Source organism: Silene latifolia, chromosome 8 (genome assembly GCF_048544455.1).
Source record: "Silene latifolia isolate original U9 population chromosome 8, ASM4854445v1, whole genome shotgun sequence".
Lineage (NCBI taxonomy): Eukaryota > Viridiplantae > Streptophyta > Magnoliopsida > Caryophyllales > Caryophyllaceae > Silene > Silene latifolia.
In genome coordinates, this window is record NC_133533.1 from 11,902,880 (window position 1) to 11,917,529 (window position 14,650).

General features: G+C 35.8%; 1 protein-coding gene across 2 annotated transcripts; it reads left to right on the top strand.

The window, feature by feature from the left end:
* The first annotated feature begins 2,757 nt into the window (after positions 1-2,757).
* LOC141596407 (uncharacterized) lies at positions 2,758-6,760 on the top strand. Of its 2 annotated transcripts, XR_012522472.1 has the most exons (9): positions 2,798-2,950; positions 3,126-3,204; positions 3,828-3,907; positions 4,012-4,078; positions 4,669-4,728; positions 4,831-5,043; positions 5,135-5,309; positions 5,394-5,558; positions 6,414-6,760. XR_012522472.1 is itself a non-coding variant. In XM_074416552.1 (8 exons), exons 1-8 carry the CDS (start codon positions 2,875-2,877, stop codon positions 5,397-5,399), a joined length of 756 nt encoding a protein of 251 aa, XP_074272653.1. In that variant the 5' UTR covers positions 2,758-2,874; the 3' UTR covers positions 5,400-5,720. The 2 variants fall into 2 exon arrangements, 1 of the variants encoding a protein (XP_074272653.1); XM_074416552.1 differs by lacking the exon at positions 6,414-6,760 and having other exon boundaries at positions 2,758-2,950; positions 5,394-5,720.
* The last annotated feature ends 7,890 nt before the right edge of the window (positions 6,761-14,650 follow it).

Consider the following 14,650-nt stretch of genomic DNA (forward strand, 5'->3'; position numbering starts at 1 on the left):
GGAAACCGGAGCCCGTACTCCAAATGTCGCATATATACGCCAGTGTGGCCCGGTGGAGGGCAACAGACGGCTTGGCCCTCCTCAGGGATAACAATCTTGTGTCCCCTGCCGAAGAAGAAGTGGCCCTCGAAAAATTTCTCACCGGAAGAGCTGGCCAACTTATGGGTCCAAACTCGGTCAACGCGTGCCTTACAAAGCGGCCGTGATCCATAACGTACCGCCTCACGGTATTAGGACGAGCCTCCTCGGCATCATCACCAAAATCGTCCGCGTCATCATCGACATCGAATCATCCTCCCATTCCTCCGTAATCCGAGGATCGACTTCGGGAGAAGGAGACCTAGGGTCCGGCTTACTAGGCCCGGCGTCGGCAGAAGACATGTTTACAATGAACTTACAAAATTAAAAATTGGAAAGTTTGTTTGTTTACCTTGAAGAAAACGCTCGCCGGAGTAACAACTCTGGAAATTAGAAGACAAAGAAACCCTTGGAAGTTTAGAGAGAAGGAAATTTTGGAGAATGAAATTGGTGGCCAATTTTTCGGAGCAATTACCCTATTTATAGGAAAAGCCCATGAAGCAGACCAATCAAAGAAATGCCCATGAAGCGTCAACCAATCAGCGTGCGGACACGTGTCGGACATGCAACCACGGGATGTCAATCGTTGCAACGATTATGTCAATCAATGCAACAGTGACCAAACGTCTTCAACACGCCTATTCAAATCTCTCCGCCTATTCACCTTCCTCAACAAATTCCCATGCACCTATTCTCCGCCGGCCACATGATCAACCAAGCTAGACACCGCCGGCGGGGCAATCAAAAATAACCGCGCCTCAACCCCGGTCTCGGCGGCGTCCCTTTCTTTTCCACATCGGATGCCCAATACACATCCATGTGGAGGGGGGATATGGTACGGGCCTAAGAAAGACTAGGCAGAGCAGAAGAAGCCGCCGCAGAAGAAGCCGATGCAGGAAAATTTTCTACAAACTACTCGCGCAGAATATACGCTCGTACGTACATCGAAGCCCATACCACGGCATAGACTACGCCGGGGCAAATTGATGGGGCATATTCTCGCACCGACCAAGTCAACATATTGAGCAAGGTCAAAGATGTCCACAAAGAAGTCAACGACTTAGACAAATTTAGACGATGCGGCCCATCGGCCGCTATCAACTGGGTCCCGATGACAACCCGGTAGGGACACATATCCGCGTACTCATATCCAAGACCCCTCGGCGGGGGTCACCGGGCCCGCCGGCCAGCCATAGGTCCCTCGGCCGAGGGGTAGATCGATCTTTCCACCTGCTAGCCACTTGGCCACTTGGCCACTACGTGACAAAAGGTGAAGTCTATAAATACTCCTCAACCTTCATTGAGGAAAGGATCCCCATCCAATCCAGAAATACACAACTTGACTTAAATACACTATTCATCTGGTATAATCTTCCTTATCTCTCTACAATATATTCCTAGCCAATTAGCATACAACTTATACATCTAAGTTTACCGACTTGGGCGTCGGAGTGGTACGCTTGGCTCAAAGCCAAGCCCTCGCCGTTCATTGTTGCAGGAGAGGCCGAGAGGAACGATTAAGACCAAGGGAGAATCCAACTCAAGACATCATTCAACAAGCCACGGGTGGTAACTATACTTGCTCTGGAATCCAATCCCGGAACAAGTTTCTTTCTAAACGCTTACAAAAAATAAGTTACATGAAATTTTGGTCAAATAAGCTAGTTTGACCAAATTAGGTATCCAAAATGCATTGTCAAATAGAGCCTAACACTAGAGAGACTAATATAATTTAGAGTAAGTCTTGTATAGAACGGTTTTGCAATAAAACATTGTAAAAATCTAATTTTGGAAAGTGATAGTTGACATAAATTATTTTAGTGGGATTATTTGGTTAAATTGTCACTTGGTTGTACAATAACACTAATGTAAACAATTTTATACAGGAATTATTATATAATTTAATAGTAAGTGTTGGGCCAATAAAGGTCAATCACTTGCAACTAATAAAGTAATTGACAAGTAATCCGTAAAAGAGAAAACGCTCTATATAGAACATAATATTGACAGTTTCATCCGACCCACCATCCATTTGTTGTGCGTACACTTATACCATTATCTCTTAATTAGGAGTGTTAATGAAACGAGACAGCTCGCGAACAACTCGAGTTCGGCTCGGTCAAAGCTCGATTCGTGTGAGCTCGGCTCGAGAGCTTAACGAGCCAAGCCGAGCTAACGTTGGCTCGGCAAGGCTCGAAAAGTTTGTGTGCGACTCGAACTTGTGTAATTAGATAAAAATTACTCACATTTTATAAAAAATATTTTGTCATGATTATATATCTGTATTACACAAAATGTCCCATTGATTTTCCAATATTTGCATATAAAAGCCTTCGAATCTTGGTATTGAAAATATCGATTAAAAAAACGAAAATTCAACAATTATACAAAGGCTTGAGTTGGGCTCGAGCTCGCATTAAACCTCACAAGCTTGATAACAACACTATTTTTTTAAGCTCGGTTAAGCTCGAGATCGGATCGAACTCGAGTTTTACCTTTTTAGCACAAGCCGAACAAGGTCAAGCTCGAATTCGGCTCGCCAACCTATTTTTAATTCGAGTTTTTGCTTATTTTTTTAAATTAGATTGATGAATATTAATCGTGTCCGGACTAAATTGGCGTTTGGCGCCTTAGCGGTGCACCGGTTCTCTATCCAGAACTTTTTTTAATCAAAAAAAAAAAGAAAAAAACTCAACCTTATATATAAATCCCCTTTAGCCCTAAAATCCGCCCATCTAATTAAACCATTGTCCTCCAGACTGAAAAGAAGTAGCAGAAGACGTAGCCAAGTGAAAGATGTCGCACTTCGGAAGAGCAGGTCCTCCCGACATCCGCGACACTTATTCCCTTCTCGTCCTCAACATCACCTTCCGTAATTCATCTTCTCTCTTTTTCCGCCTTTTCATTCATTCCCCTAATTTAATCCAATTGCTTTTTTCGTCTCAGTCATTTGTTTACCTTTTATATTCAATTTCGGGACGGAGGGAGTGTTACTGAAATTGACTCTATCAATTAATTGTCTTTTTTTTGTTTATTTATAATCGCAGGTACTTCTGCCGATGATTTGTACCCGTTGTTCGATAGGTACGGCAAGGTTGTTGACGTCTTCATCCCTCGTGATCGCAGGTTCGGCTTTCAATTAACTCTCGTGTGTGATACTGTTGTATGCGTATAATCAAATTGTTATTAATTTTTCCGTCTCATTCATTTGTTTACGTTTGATTAAAATATTTCTTACAAACAACAAAAGAGTGAGTACTTTATTTGCAATGAGATACTCCCTCAAATTCAACCAGTTCGTGGTTCTTTACGTTTTGTTACGGTATATATTCCGTCTCATTCATTTGTTTATCATTGATTAAAATATTCTTTCAAAGAACAAAAGAGTGAGTACTTTTTTTGCAATGAGATACACCTCAAATTCAACTTGTTCTCTTGCGTTTTGTTACCGTATATTCTTTCCGTCTCATTCATTTGTTTATCTTTGATTAAAAATTTTCTTACAAAGAATAAAAAAAATAAACAAATGATTGAGACCGATTTATTTGCAGTGAGATACTCTTTATGGCTGATTAAAATATACCCTACAAAATGTAAAACGTAAATATTTAGTTGAATTAGAGAGAGCATATAACTTGAAATGAGACCGTTGTACACACACAATGATTCAATTGCTGTCGTTTGTGTTGGGTTTGAGTTTTTGTGCTTTTAAGCTAACGTAATTGGCTTTTTATTTGTTTTATATATAGGACTGGTGAATCACGCGGTTTTGCATTTGTTCGATATAAGTATCAGGATGAAGCTGCAAAAGCTGTTGAGAAGCTAGATGGTATTAGTTCATTGTTGATTTAAATTGATGATTAATGATTAATTTTCGGGTTCTACTGTTTAGGTTTTGTATATTTGCTTATATTCTGTTGTTTTTTTGTTTAGGGAAAGTTGTTGATGGGAGAGAAATCATGGTTCAGTTTGCGAAATATGGTCCTAATGCTGAAAAAATGTGAGTTGAGAAATATGGTACATTGGTACTCCATACTTGTTTGGTTGTAATTTCCACTTGTTTTGCTTTTTGATCGAGTATAGTTTTGATCCGTAATGTATTGAATTCGTTACTGTGAACTTTTATAGTTGGCACAATCTGTACATTTAAATATGGCCATATGGGACAAACTATAGATGAGTATCTGAATTTTGTAAGTTCCATATTTGGTTATTGATGTGTGCATCATGATCTCGTCGATTAAAAAGCAAATTTGACATGTTAACACTTTGAAAGAGTTCTGCTTAGGTGCTGGCAAAGCAAGTTCTATGTCTGTTTGCTAAATTGCTGTACGCAACTTTGCCTGTACAGTTATATTGTGATTCGCTGTTTTCTCATGACCTGTAGATCATATTGTAGTTCTTTCATACTTGTATACCTTTGGTAGAGTAAAAACAGTTATATCTTATAATTCTTATATGTGATGTCATGTAAGAACTTCCTTGTTTAAATCTGCTTACAGCATCCGGACGGTTACCCGCTTCTTAAAAACATTGAGAGCAAAACTATTTTCGATCTCTGATTGGTCTTGTTTTTGTTATGTCTTTCAGTCAAAAGGGAAGGATACTCGAGCCAGTTTCAAAAGGAAGATCAAGGAGTCCTCGTCCCAGGTTGTCACTGGCTTTACACATATGACATACCCCGTGTAATTGCATTTTGTTTATTGCCTAGAAAATTTATTCTCTCCCTGTATACATTTTTCATATTTGTAGGTACCGGGATGACTATAGAGAAAGAGACAGTAGAAGGCGAAGCCGTAGTAGGAGCAGAGATAGGTATGATAGAGATAGGTATCGTGAGAGGGACAGAGATTACCGTCGCAGAAGTAGGAGCTACAGTAGAAGTCCATCCTACCGCAAAGGTCATGGCAAAAGAAGGTATGATGATGAAAGACGGAGCCGTAGTCGAAGTCGTTCTCGTGGAAGGTATGTTTGTTTTTTCACTGTCTTAATATTGTAGCTGTTTTTTTTCCTCTCATCTAGAGTAAATAGAAACCTTACCAATTTTGTATGGCAGTGCTTCGCCTAGATCCAGTCCCAGTCCAAGGAGAAGTCCTTCACCTAGAAAATCTCCAAGGGATAAAAGTCCTGCTAGACGTGGCAGTGAGGAGCTATCTCCAGTCCTGAAGAGGGGTTCCCGTGAGCGTCCTGCTGACTCCCGCAGCCAGTCTCCTCGCAAATCTGATGCAGATGTGAGATTTCTTATCTACACCTAAACTTCATTTATAATATTACTTCTGAAAGTCTTCTTATCATACTACTTGGTGTTTTTTTAGGAGTGATTGCTTTGGCACATCAAAGAGATTACTGGGGATGGCGTTAGAAATCTGCTGAAAAACATGGAACTTTTGGGTGCTGGTGCACTTTGCTAGTGTTGATTTGAAAGCTGTTGAAAGTTTAAAACCCTTTGTTGAACTTCATGCAGTAGTCGACTTTTATGGGTATGATGTTCGAATACTTAGCTGTTAAATTCTCAGTTTGTTGTAGAACTTATGATGGTTGGAAGTCTAACTGTATGATGTTGGCTCCTTTTATCTCTTCTCCAAAGCTGTTTGCTACTTTATAGTTTTTTCTCAATGACTAAATCATATGATATGTTACTATTTGCTCGTTGCTGATTCTTGACTGGCGGATGTCTGAATGTATGATGCCAGTCTGTTTCTGTTCCTTGAAAAGTCTTTCTTGTCGACTAGGCAAATTCCTTCAGTAGTGAATGGAGGCATTTATAGTTAAGCTGATACAGAGTGTGAAAGATGACTTTATCAAGTTCTGACCTTATAATGCTCATGTTATCTAGAGATGTGTATTCTTAACTGATAACTTTCGCCTTGCTCTACTGGGCTGTCAAGTAAAAAATCAATGGTAGTTCCATACATGGATTCAGCAAGATGATCTCTGCTTTTGGACACGTTGATGGAGTTGCAAGTGGGCTTACCTATGTGTTGTTTAGTTGGTATAGTCTAGAATACCCTCGGCTTGAGCACTTCTGTTTTATACTGCCTGCAGCTCATATAAATTGTCCCCATTTTGATTTTGTGGTCAAACAATGTCGCTTTTTACTGCAATATTTGACAAATCAAACATGACAAATTACTGTACTCCATCTCTCTAGTCTCTACAATACTTGGAGAAATTATTAGCTAGAGTTGAAATTGGCTGGTCACCAAGTTCAAATAGGATAATTTTGTGATGGAGTTGGTATATTTTGGGCACCTGCACATGTTTGTTTGTGTAATATGTGGATGTTTTGACGGTTAGAAATTAAGAACGTGCTAATGTTTTCCCCTATATGTCAGCACGTGAGCTCGTGACTGTAGCTGAGCAAGTGAGCTCGATGTTGTAGCTGAGCACGTGAGCTCGTGATTGTAGCTGAAAAACTGATTTGATGTTGCAGTTGCTGCGACCATCGCAGCTAAAGCAGCCTGATTTGATGCTTGTTTGTTTTATGTTTTTGGTGTCCACGAACCAATCCATACCTCAGACCTGAATGCGGCTGGTTGATTTGACTATCCCTGTCCAAATAGCCATTGTGGTGCGTGGGCTTGTTTCTGTAGCTATGAGCCGCTGCTCGTGGGTGGCAGGATTGTCATACAAACATACTCATTTCAAACATTTGTTACCTGTCCACTTTGCTGTTGGCTCCTGTTTTGGTGCTTGTTTTCTCATATGGTTGTAAGTCTTTCTTATATCCCTAAAAGCTGATTCTTTCATTTGTGACGAGGAAGTTGTGGGCAAGAGTAAGACTGTCATTATACTACTTTAGCACTTCCTCATCCCATTTATCAAATTTCATCAAATCGATCACTACATCACATTTGCTTTTCATACTCCCTCCTATTCACCATTTTTTTCCCTATTTCCTTATTCGGATTATTTGGGTTTTCTTCCCTATTTCCTTTTTTGGGTTGATTTGTGTGGTCCAAATTAAATTACATGTGGGGTAGTGTATTTTGTGTGGTCCAAAATCACTTACTTATTTCTTGTGCAAAAAGGAAAGGGGAAGAATATAGTGTGAATAGGAGGGAGTATTATTTTTTGAAAAAAAGGTGTAGCGAGTTTGTTTATACTTTATACAATGTTAATGTAGTGTCGGAAGTTTATTACCAATTCATTTTAAAACTTGAATGCTCACCCCCAAAAAATTGAATAATCACCATTAGACGGTCTTATCTGAATTACCATCACTTGCTCGTTTGTTTTACACTTTTGCTTTTGTTGTTGGTATGAGCTGGTTGCTGTAGCCTGTGACGTGACATGTTGATAGAATTGAATCCGAGTTCATTTGATGCTGCACTTGCTGGTGGTTGGTTAGTTCCTGCTGTTTTGTTTGTCTCTGTTGGCGTTGATGGCCATTTACTTGTCTTGAACGGGTCGCTGGTTTCTGCCTGGTTAACTTAGAAGTGATGGTTGCAGCTACTGAGCTAAATTTAACAGAATTGTGCCTTTAATGCGGGTACTTGTTTCCTCACATTGATTGTTATAATGTGCTATTTTAAGTTTCCTCACTTTTTTTTTTTTTTTTTTTTTTTTTTTTTTTTGTTTTGTTTTGTTTTGAGATTCGTATGTATGAAGAAATTAAGTTCTATAGATCTATATTATAAACATTAGGCTCTGTGTTGGCATGTTGTGCGAGCAGTCGAGCATCTTTGTGAATCAAGAGTTCTAAAGTTTCCAAATTTAAATGGTTAGGTAGTTTTTTTTATTGGTTATTCTTTGTTACGGTTTTCCTTGTTGCTTATTCCTGTTATAAATGAGTTGAATGAACTCGTAGTACTTGGGTATTGGCAGAACATGGTAAAGCTTTGCATAACCAAAGCCAGGATATTTTCGAGCTCAGTAGCAGGGGTCGGTGGCAGATATGGTGGCAATTTGACAGACCTACGGGTGGAATAGAAAAGATTTAAAGAAAAAAATGCGTATGATCCCTTTACTTTTCTTCTTCTTTCGAACAGTCGGAAGATAAACAACTGCAGCTAGTCTTGCTATAGACGGATATATATCCGTCTATAGCTAAAGACGGGTCAAATGGCTTGAAAGTGGTGACATTTTTGGCCCCCACCATCCCACTTGTTGCTTGTCCTATTAAGAATGTGGTATTGTATTTGGCCAGTCTTTAATTATAGACGGATATGTGCCGTCTATAATGAGATTTTGTGAAACTACTGAATTTGGTCTTTAGAGTTTGAGCCCTAATGAGCATGCAGCATGAATTTGGGCTCAATTCTTGCTTTTTGACATACGCAATCTGACGCCCGACAAGGCTGAGAGTATGTTTGGCTGCACTTGAATTCTGCCATTAGGTCCTTTCCCTTGAGCTGGGTTTGTTATTGTCGTATCGTTACAAAAGGTTGGTTTTAGGAGCGGTTGTCCCTTGCATTTTCGAGGCCGTTGTTAAATTCTAAAAATATACCTTAAATAGAATTGTATTCTTTTTGATATTAGTATGATGAAGTAGCCTTTTAAAATTAGGCTCCTATGCCACTTATTTACTTGGTGCTATTATGAATTAAATTAGCTTAAAAGAATTCAAATTTTTTAATTTTGTGAAATAAATATCGATAGTCGATACTTTGATAGTCTTTCAATCTTATTTCCTTTACTTTCCTCCCAACTCATTTACTATCCAATTAATGTAAATTCTCTCTTTTTTCCACGTCAATTTTATCCTCCCTCTAATCCGTCTTGTTCCGTGGTGGCCGGTGTTGTTGATGTTGTTGTTGCTGTTGCTGCTATTGCATTAAGTTTAATTTCGTTCCATTCAGTTGTCTTAAATTAAAGTTTAGTTCAAGGCTTCAAGCAATTTCAGTTAATGAAACATCACAAATACTACTATACCGCCAGTTGTATAATAAGCATTATACAACTGCTATACATTTATCCGAGCTTTATGTTTAATTTTTGTGAGTTTTTCAAAAGTTTATTTTTTTATTTTTATTTTTATGTTTAAGGTGAGAATTCAGAAACTTTACAGTATAGCTTAGATTCTTTAAAACAAAACTCGAAAACTTTAGTATAGATCTCGAATTCTGCACCATACAAGTGAGGATATATAGTCTATTAATTGAAGAAATATGGCCTTTTTGAATGTGAAAGTTTACTATTAACACGTGATACATGATCAACTACCATATATTTTCCATCATACATTCGTACTTGTACTCGTATAAATGTAGTATACTTCATCTTAAAACTTTCCATTAAAGTTCATAGTTTTAAACTAGACGATCTGTAATACGGAATGTTCAATTTCTCCTTTAACTTTATTGGAAAAAGTCGCCTTAAATCTACTATATCGCGAGTATATGTACACATAAATTTGCGTTTATAATATACTCAGTAGGTTGTAAATTTTCAAAATAACCTTACTTGTGACTCAGCAATTGTCAAGGTTTAAATTTGTTCAGTAAAAAAAAATTGAATTTAGAAACTTAGAAAGTTTTTAATACAAAAATATCACGTGAGAGGATCATTAAATACAATTGAAATGTCAAAAGAATGGCAAAAAAAAAAAGATGAAATCTATATATATATATATAGAGAGAGAGAAGGGTTCTTATAAGGCCACTACATCTAATAAGTCCCTAAGTCCTTATAAGGGCCTTTGGATGGAAGGGATGGAGGGATGAGATTACATCTCATTCAAGGGTCACAAATGAACCTCCCTAATCTCCCTCCCTAATTGTGTATAACTCCACCTAATTTTGTACAACTCTTCCACCATTCTAATCTCCCAACTCACTTCCTCATTATTCATTCATTCACACTTCTCTCATACACTCATTCTCTCTCATCTTTCTCTCATTCTCTCAAAAAAAAAAACCAAATCAACAAAAAAAAAACCAACAAAAAAAAAAACCAAACAAAAAAAAACAACCACAACCGACAGCCCTCCTTTCACCATATTTAAACACCTCCCTCCCTCCCTCCCTCCCTCCCTCCCTCCCTCTCTCGTCTGCCGCCCCCCACCCCCACCACACACACAACCACCCACAACCGACAGCCCTCATTTCAGATTGCCGCCGCTCACGCCGACCACCATTCACCATATTGCCGCCGCTCACGCCGACCACCAACCGTCCTCCTTTCAGATTCATTTTTTTTAGAAAAATTAAAGGGGTTGGTGTTTGTGTCGGTGGATGCGGGTGTTGGTGTTGGTCTCGGTGGGTCGTGTGGTGGCTGTTTTTTTTTTCCTCTTCCTCCCGTGCTTCCTTCCTCCCCTTTTCCTCTTCCTTTCTCTTTTTTTTTTTCAATCCATCGTTCCCTTTTGTTTCTGTTTTTTTGGTTTTTTGTTTTTTTTTGTTTTTTTATATGGGTTTTGTTTTATATAGGTTTTGTTTTATTTTGTATGGGTTTTTGTATGGGTTTTGTTTTATTTTCATTGTCCATTTTTTTAATTTTTCAGATTTACTTTATTTTGTTCTTTGTTTTTTGGTTTGTGTTATTTTGTTTTTTTTTTTGTGTTTTTGTCATATTTACTTTATTTTGTTATTGTTATTTGGTTTTTAATTTTTGTTGGTTATTAATTTTTTGTTGGTTATACACTTAAAACATTAAAGTTATACTATTTATGACTAAAGTTATACACTTAAAACATTAAAGTTATACTTTTTTGTTATTGTTATTTGGTTTTTAATTTTTGTTGGTTATTGTTATTTGGTTTTTAAATTTTTGTTGGTTATTAATTTTTTGTTGGTTATTGATGGTTGTTATTTAATTTTTTTTCAGATTTAATATTTGTTGATTAATTACGATTTTTCATATTTATTTGGTTTTTATCAAAGTTATACTATTTACGACTAAAGTTATACACTTAAAACATTAAAGTTATACATTTTATGACTAAAGTTATACACTTTTTACATTAAAGTTACACTATTAACATCTAAAGTTATACATTGTATAAATTGAAGTTATACAACCATTCAAGTTTGTTTTGTTGGTTTGGTTTTGGTTTTTTTTTTTGTTATTTGTTTTTTTTTTTTTTAATTATTGGTTAATTTTTTATTATTGTTATTGAAGTTTTTTTATTGTACTTTTTTGACTTATTGGTTTTTTTAATATCATCTTCTTATGTGTTGTTTCAAATTTGAATTTATAGTTCTAAAGTTATACAATTTTGAACTAAAGTTATACAAATTTGGACTAAAGTTATACAAAAAATGACTGAAGTTATACTCTTATGGAATAAAGTTACACAATTTTGGACTAAAATTACACAAATTTAGACTGAAGTTATACAAATAAGGACTAAAGTTATACAAATAAGGATTAAAGTTATACAAAAAATTGGACTAAAATTATACAAAAATGAACCAAAGTTATACAAAAATGGACCAAAGTTATACAAAAATGGACTAAAGTTATACAAATATGGATTAAAGTTATACAAATATGGACTAAAGTTATACAAAAATAGACCAAAGTTATACAAAAAAAGACTAAAGTTATACAAAAATTGGACTAAAGTTATACAAAAAATTGGACTACTAAAGTTATACAAAAATGAACCAAAGTTATACAAAAATGGACGAAAGTTATACAAAAATGGACTAAAGTTAGTCCATATTTGTATAACTTTAATCCATATTTGTATAACTTTAGTTTATTTTTGTATAACTTTGGTTCATTTTTGTATAACTTTGGTTCAGTTTTTGTATAACTTTGGTTCATTTTTGTATAACTTTGGTTCATGTTTGTATAACTTTAGTCCATTTTTGTATAACTTTGGTTCATTTTTGTATAACTTTGGTCCATTTTTGTATAACTTTGATCCATTTTTGTATAACTTTAGTCCTTATTTGTATAACTTTGGTCCTTTTTTGTATAACTTTGGTCTATTTTTGTATAACTTTGGTTCATTTTTGTATAACTTTAGTCCATTTTTGTCTTAGATGAAAAAAAAGTATCTCACAAAAAAAAAACGAGATTTAAAACACGAAATCTTAAAAAAAACGTATAACAAGAAGAGATTTAAGAAAATGAATAAAAAATGAGAACTAACAAAATAAAAGACAACTAAAATAAAATAAAAGACAAAAGAAATAATGAATGGAAAAAACAACTCAAAACATACAAATTAACACAAAACGAAAAAAAAAAAAAAATCAAGTTGAAAAAAAAAAAAAAAAAAAGTCAGCGGCGGTGGGGTGGCGGCGGCGGGGGTGGTGAGTGGTTAGTTGGTGTCGGGTGGGGTGGTGGTTGGTGGTGGTGAATGAAGATGAGAGGAGTGGGTGATTTATTTGGATTTTTTGATTTATTTGGATTTTTTGGGTTTTCTTATTTATTTGGATTTTTTGGTTTTTTTTATTTATTTGGATTTTTTGGGTTTTTTTTATTTATTTGGATTTTTTGGGTTTTTTTTTATTGAGGTTTTGAGAGAAGAGAAGAATGAAATGTGTGAGATGAGAGAGAAATGAGTGGGTAGAAAACAAATATATAGTAAATTAGTGATTAATTAGGGTGGATTAGTAAAGTGTGTTAATTAGCTTCTATAATGACTTTGGGTGGGTTCATCTCATCCCTCCATCTCCCTCCATCCAATGGCTCATAATAGAACTTATGGACTCAAATATATAAGTGACCTTAGTTGATCCTTCCTCTCTCTCTCTCTCTCTCTCTCTCTCTCTCTCTCTCTCTCTCTCTCTCTCTCTCTCTCTATATATATATATATATATATATATATATATATATATATATATATATATATATATATATATATATATATATATATATATATATATATATAGTGTAAAGATCATCTAAGTCCACCTCTTACATTTGAGTCCATAAGTCTTCCTTAGAGCCATTGGATGAGGAAGATGGAGGGTTGAGATTGGAAGCAAAAAAAGGATGATTAATGCCTAATAAAACACTCCCCCTCTCTACTTTACTAATCCATACTAATCAAATATTAATCCACTATATAACCTTTATTTTTCCACCAACTTCTCTCTCATTCACACAATTCACTTCTCTACTCCCTCTCTAAAACCCAAATTAATTCAAAACCCAAATAATACTCTCATCCTAACAAACCCAAATAATTCAAAATCTAAAAAATAAAAACAATTCCCTCCATATTACTCTCCCACCCACCACCACCGGCCCCACTGCCGACCACCACCCTCACCCTCCATCCCAACACCACCCAGCCTCACCTCCTCACGGCCACATCCACAACCCCGACACCCACAACCCGACACCACCCTCACGCCACCACCACACACACCAAATCCGCCGCCCACCAAACTCCACCACAAAGCCGACACCCCCAGATCTGCCGCCCTTGCACCTCCCCCATGCCGAGTCCTCCGTCCTCTTTCTGCCGACCACCCCGACAACCACTCACTGTCACCCTTTCCTCTGACCCACCCACGACCACCCATCCTACCACCACCACTACCACTACCCTACACCTACAACAAAACCCAGCCACCTAAATCTGAAAAAAAAAGACCCAACCACCAAAACCCAGCCACCCTACACCTGCAACAAAAAAACGACACTCATTCATTTCTCCTAGACATTAAGAAAGGACGACTTTTGTTTGTTTTTTGAAAAAAGTTGGGTTGGTGGAATGGTGGGTGGTGTTTTTATTCATTTCCTCTTCTTGCTTTGCTTTCACGATCATTTCTTTTTTTTTTCTTTTTTTTTTTGTCTTTTTTGTATGTATTAATATTTGCCAGCTTCAACCTCACACCTTTCGTTTTTGTTTTCAGTTTTTTTTTTTTTTTTTTTTTTTTTTTTTTTTCCTTTAGTGTTTGCTTCTTATTATTTTTAAAATTTTAGATCTAGGTTTTTGAAATAGATCGAAAAAAAAGATCTCACATAAGTTGTTTAATTTTGTGAGATCTTTTAATTTTAATCTTAGATATATTTAAAATGTCGTCTTCTCATTTTTCTTCAATTATTGTTATATTAGATCGTTTTATTTTAGTCTTAGATCTAATAAATAGATCTAAGGTTATTTGTTGATTTTCATCTTAGATGTGCATTTTTTCTCCTAGAATTACTCTTTTTTCTGCTAGAATTACTCTTTTTTTGGTTGAAATTACACTTTTTTTCTACTAGAATTACAATTACACTTTTTTTTTGGCTATAATTACACTTTTTGGCTAGAATTACACTTTTTCCTGCTAGAATAACACTTTTTTCGAATAAAATTACACTTTTTCTGCTAAAATTACACTTTTTGTTGTTGTTAGAATTAACCTTTTTCTCGTTAAAATCACACTTTCCTCCATTAAAATTACACTTTTTTCTGTTAAAATTATACTTTTTTTTTGCTAGAATAACATTTTTTTCGGCTAAAATTACACTTTTAGTTGTTAGAATTACACTTTTTTCTGTTAAAATTACACTTTTTTTTGTTAGAATAACACATTTTTCGGCTAAAATTACACTTTTTGTTGTTAAATTACACTTTTTCTCGTTAAAATTATACTTTTTTCGCTAGAATTACACTTTTTTTCTCGCTAAAATTACACTCTTTGTTGTTAGAATTACACTTTTTGTTGTTAAATTACACTATTTT

What these genes read in the sequence shown, in the direction of transcription:
- LOC141596407 (XM_074416552.1), top strand. Translation starts at nt 2,875, where the DNA reads ATGTCGCACTTCGGAAGAGCAGGTCCTCCCGACATCCGCGACACTTAT. An exon ending in TTCATCCCTCGTGATCGCAG is followed by an intron (nt 3,205 to 3,827) that starts GTTCGGCTTTCA and finishes TTTTATATATAG; the next exon opens with GACTGGTGAATCACGCGGTT. An exon ending in TCAAGGAGTCCTCGTCCCAG is followed by an intron (nt 4,729 to 4,830) that starts GTTGTCACTGGC and finishes TCATATTTGTAG; the next exon opens with GTACCGGGATGACTATAGAG.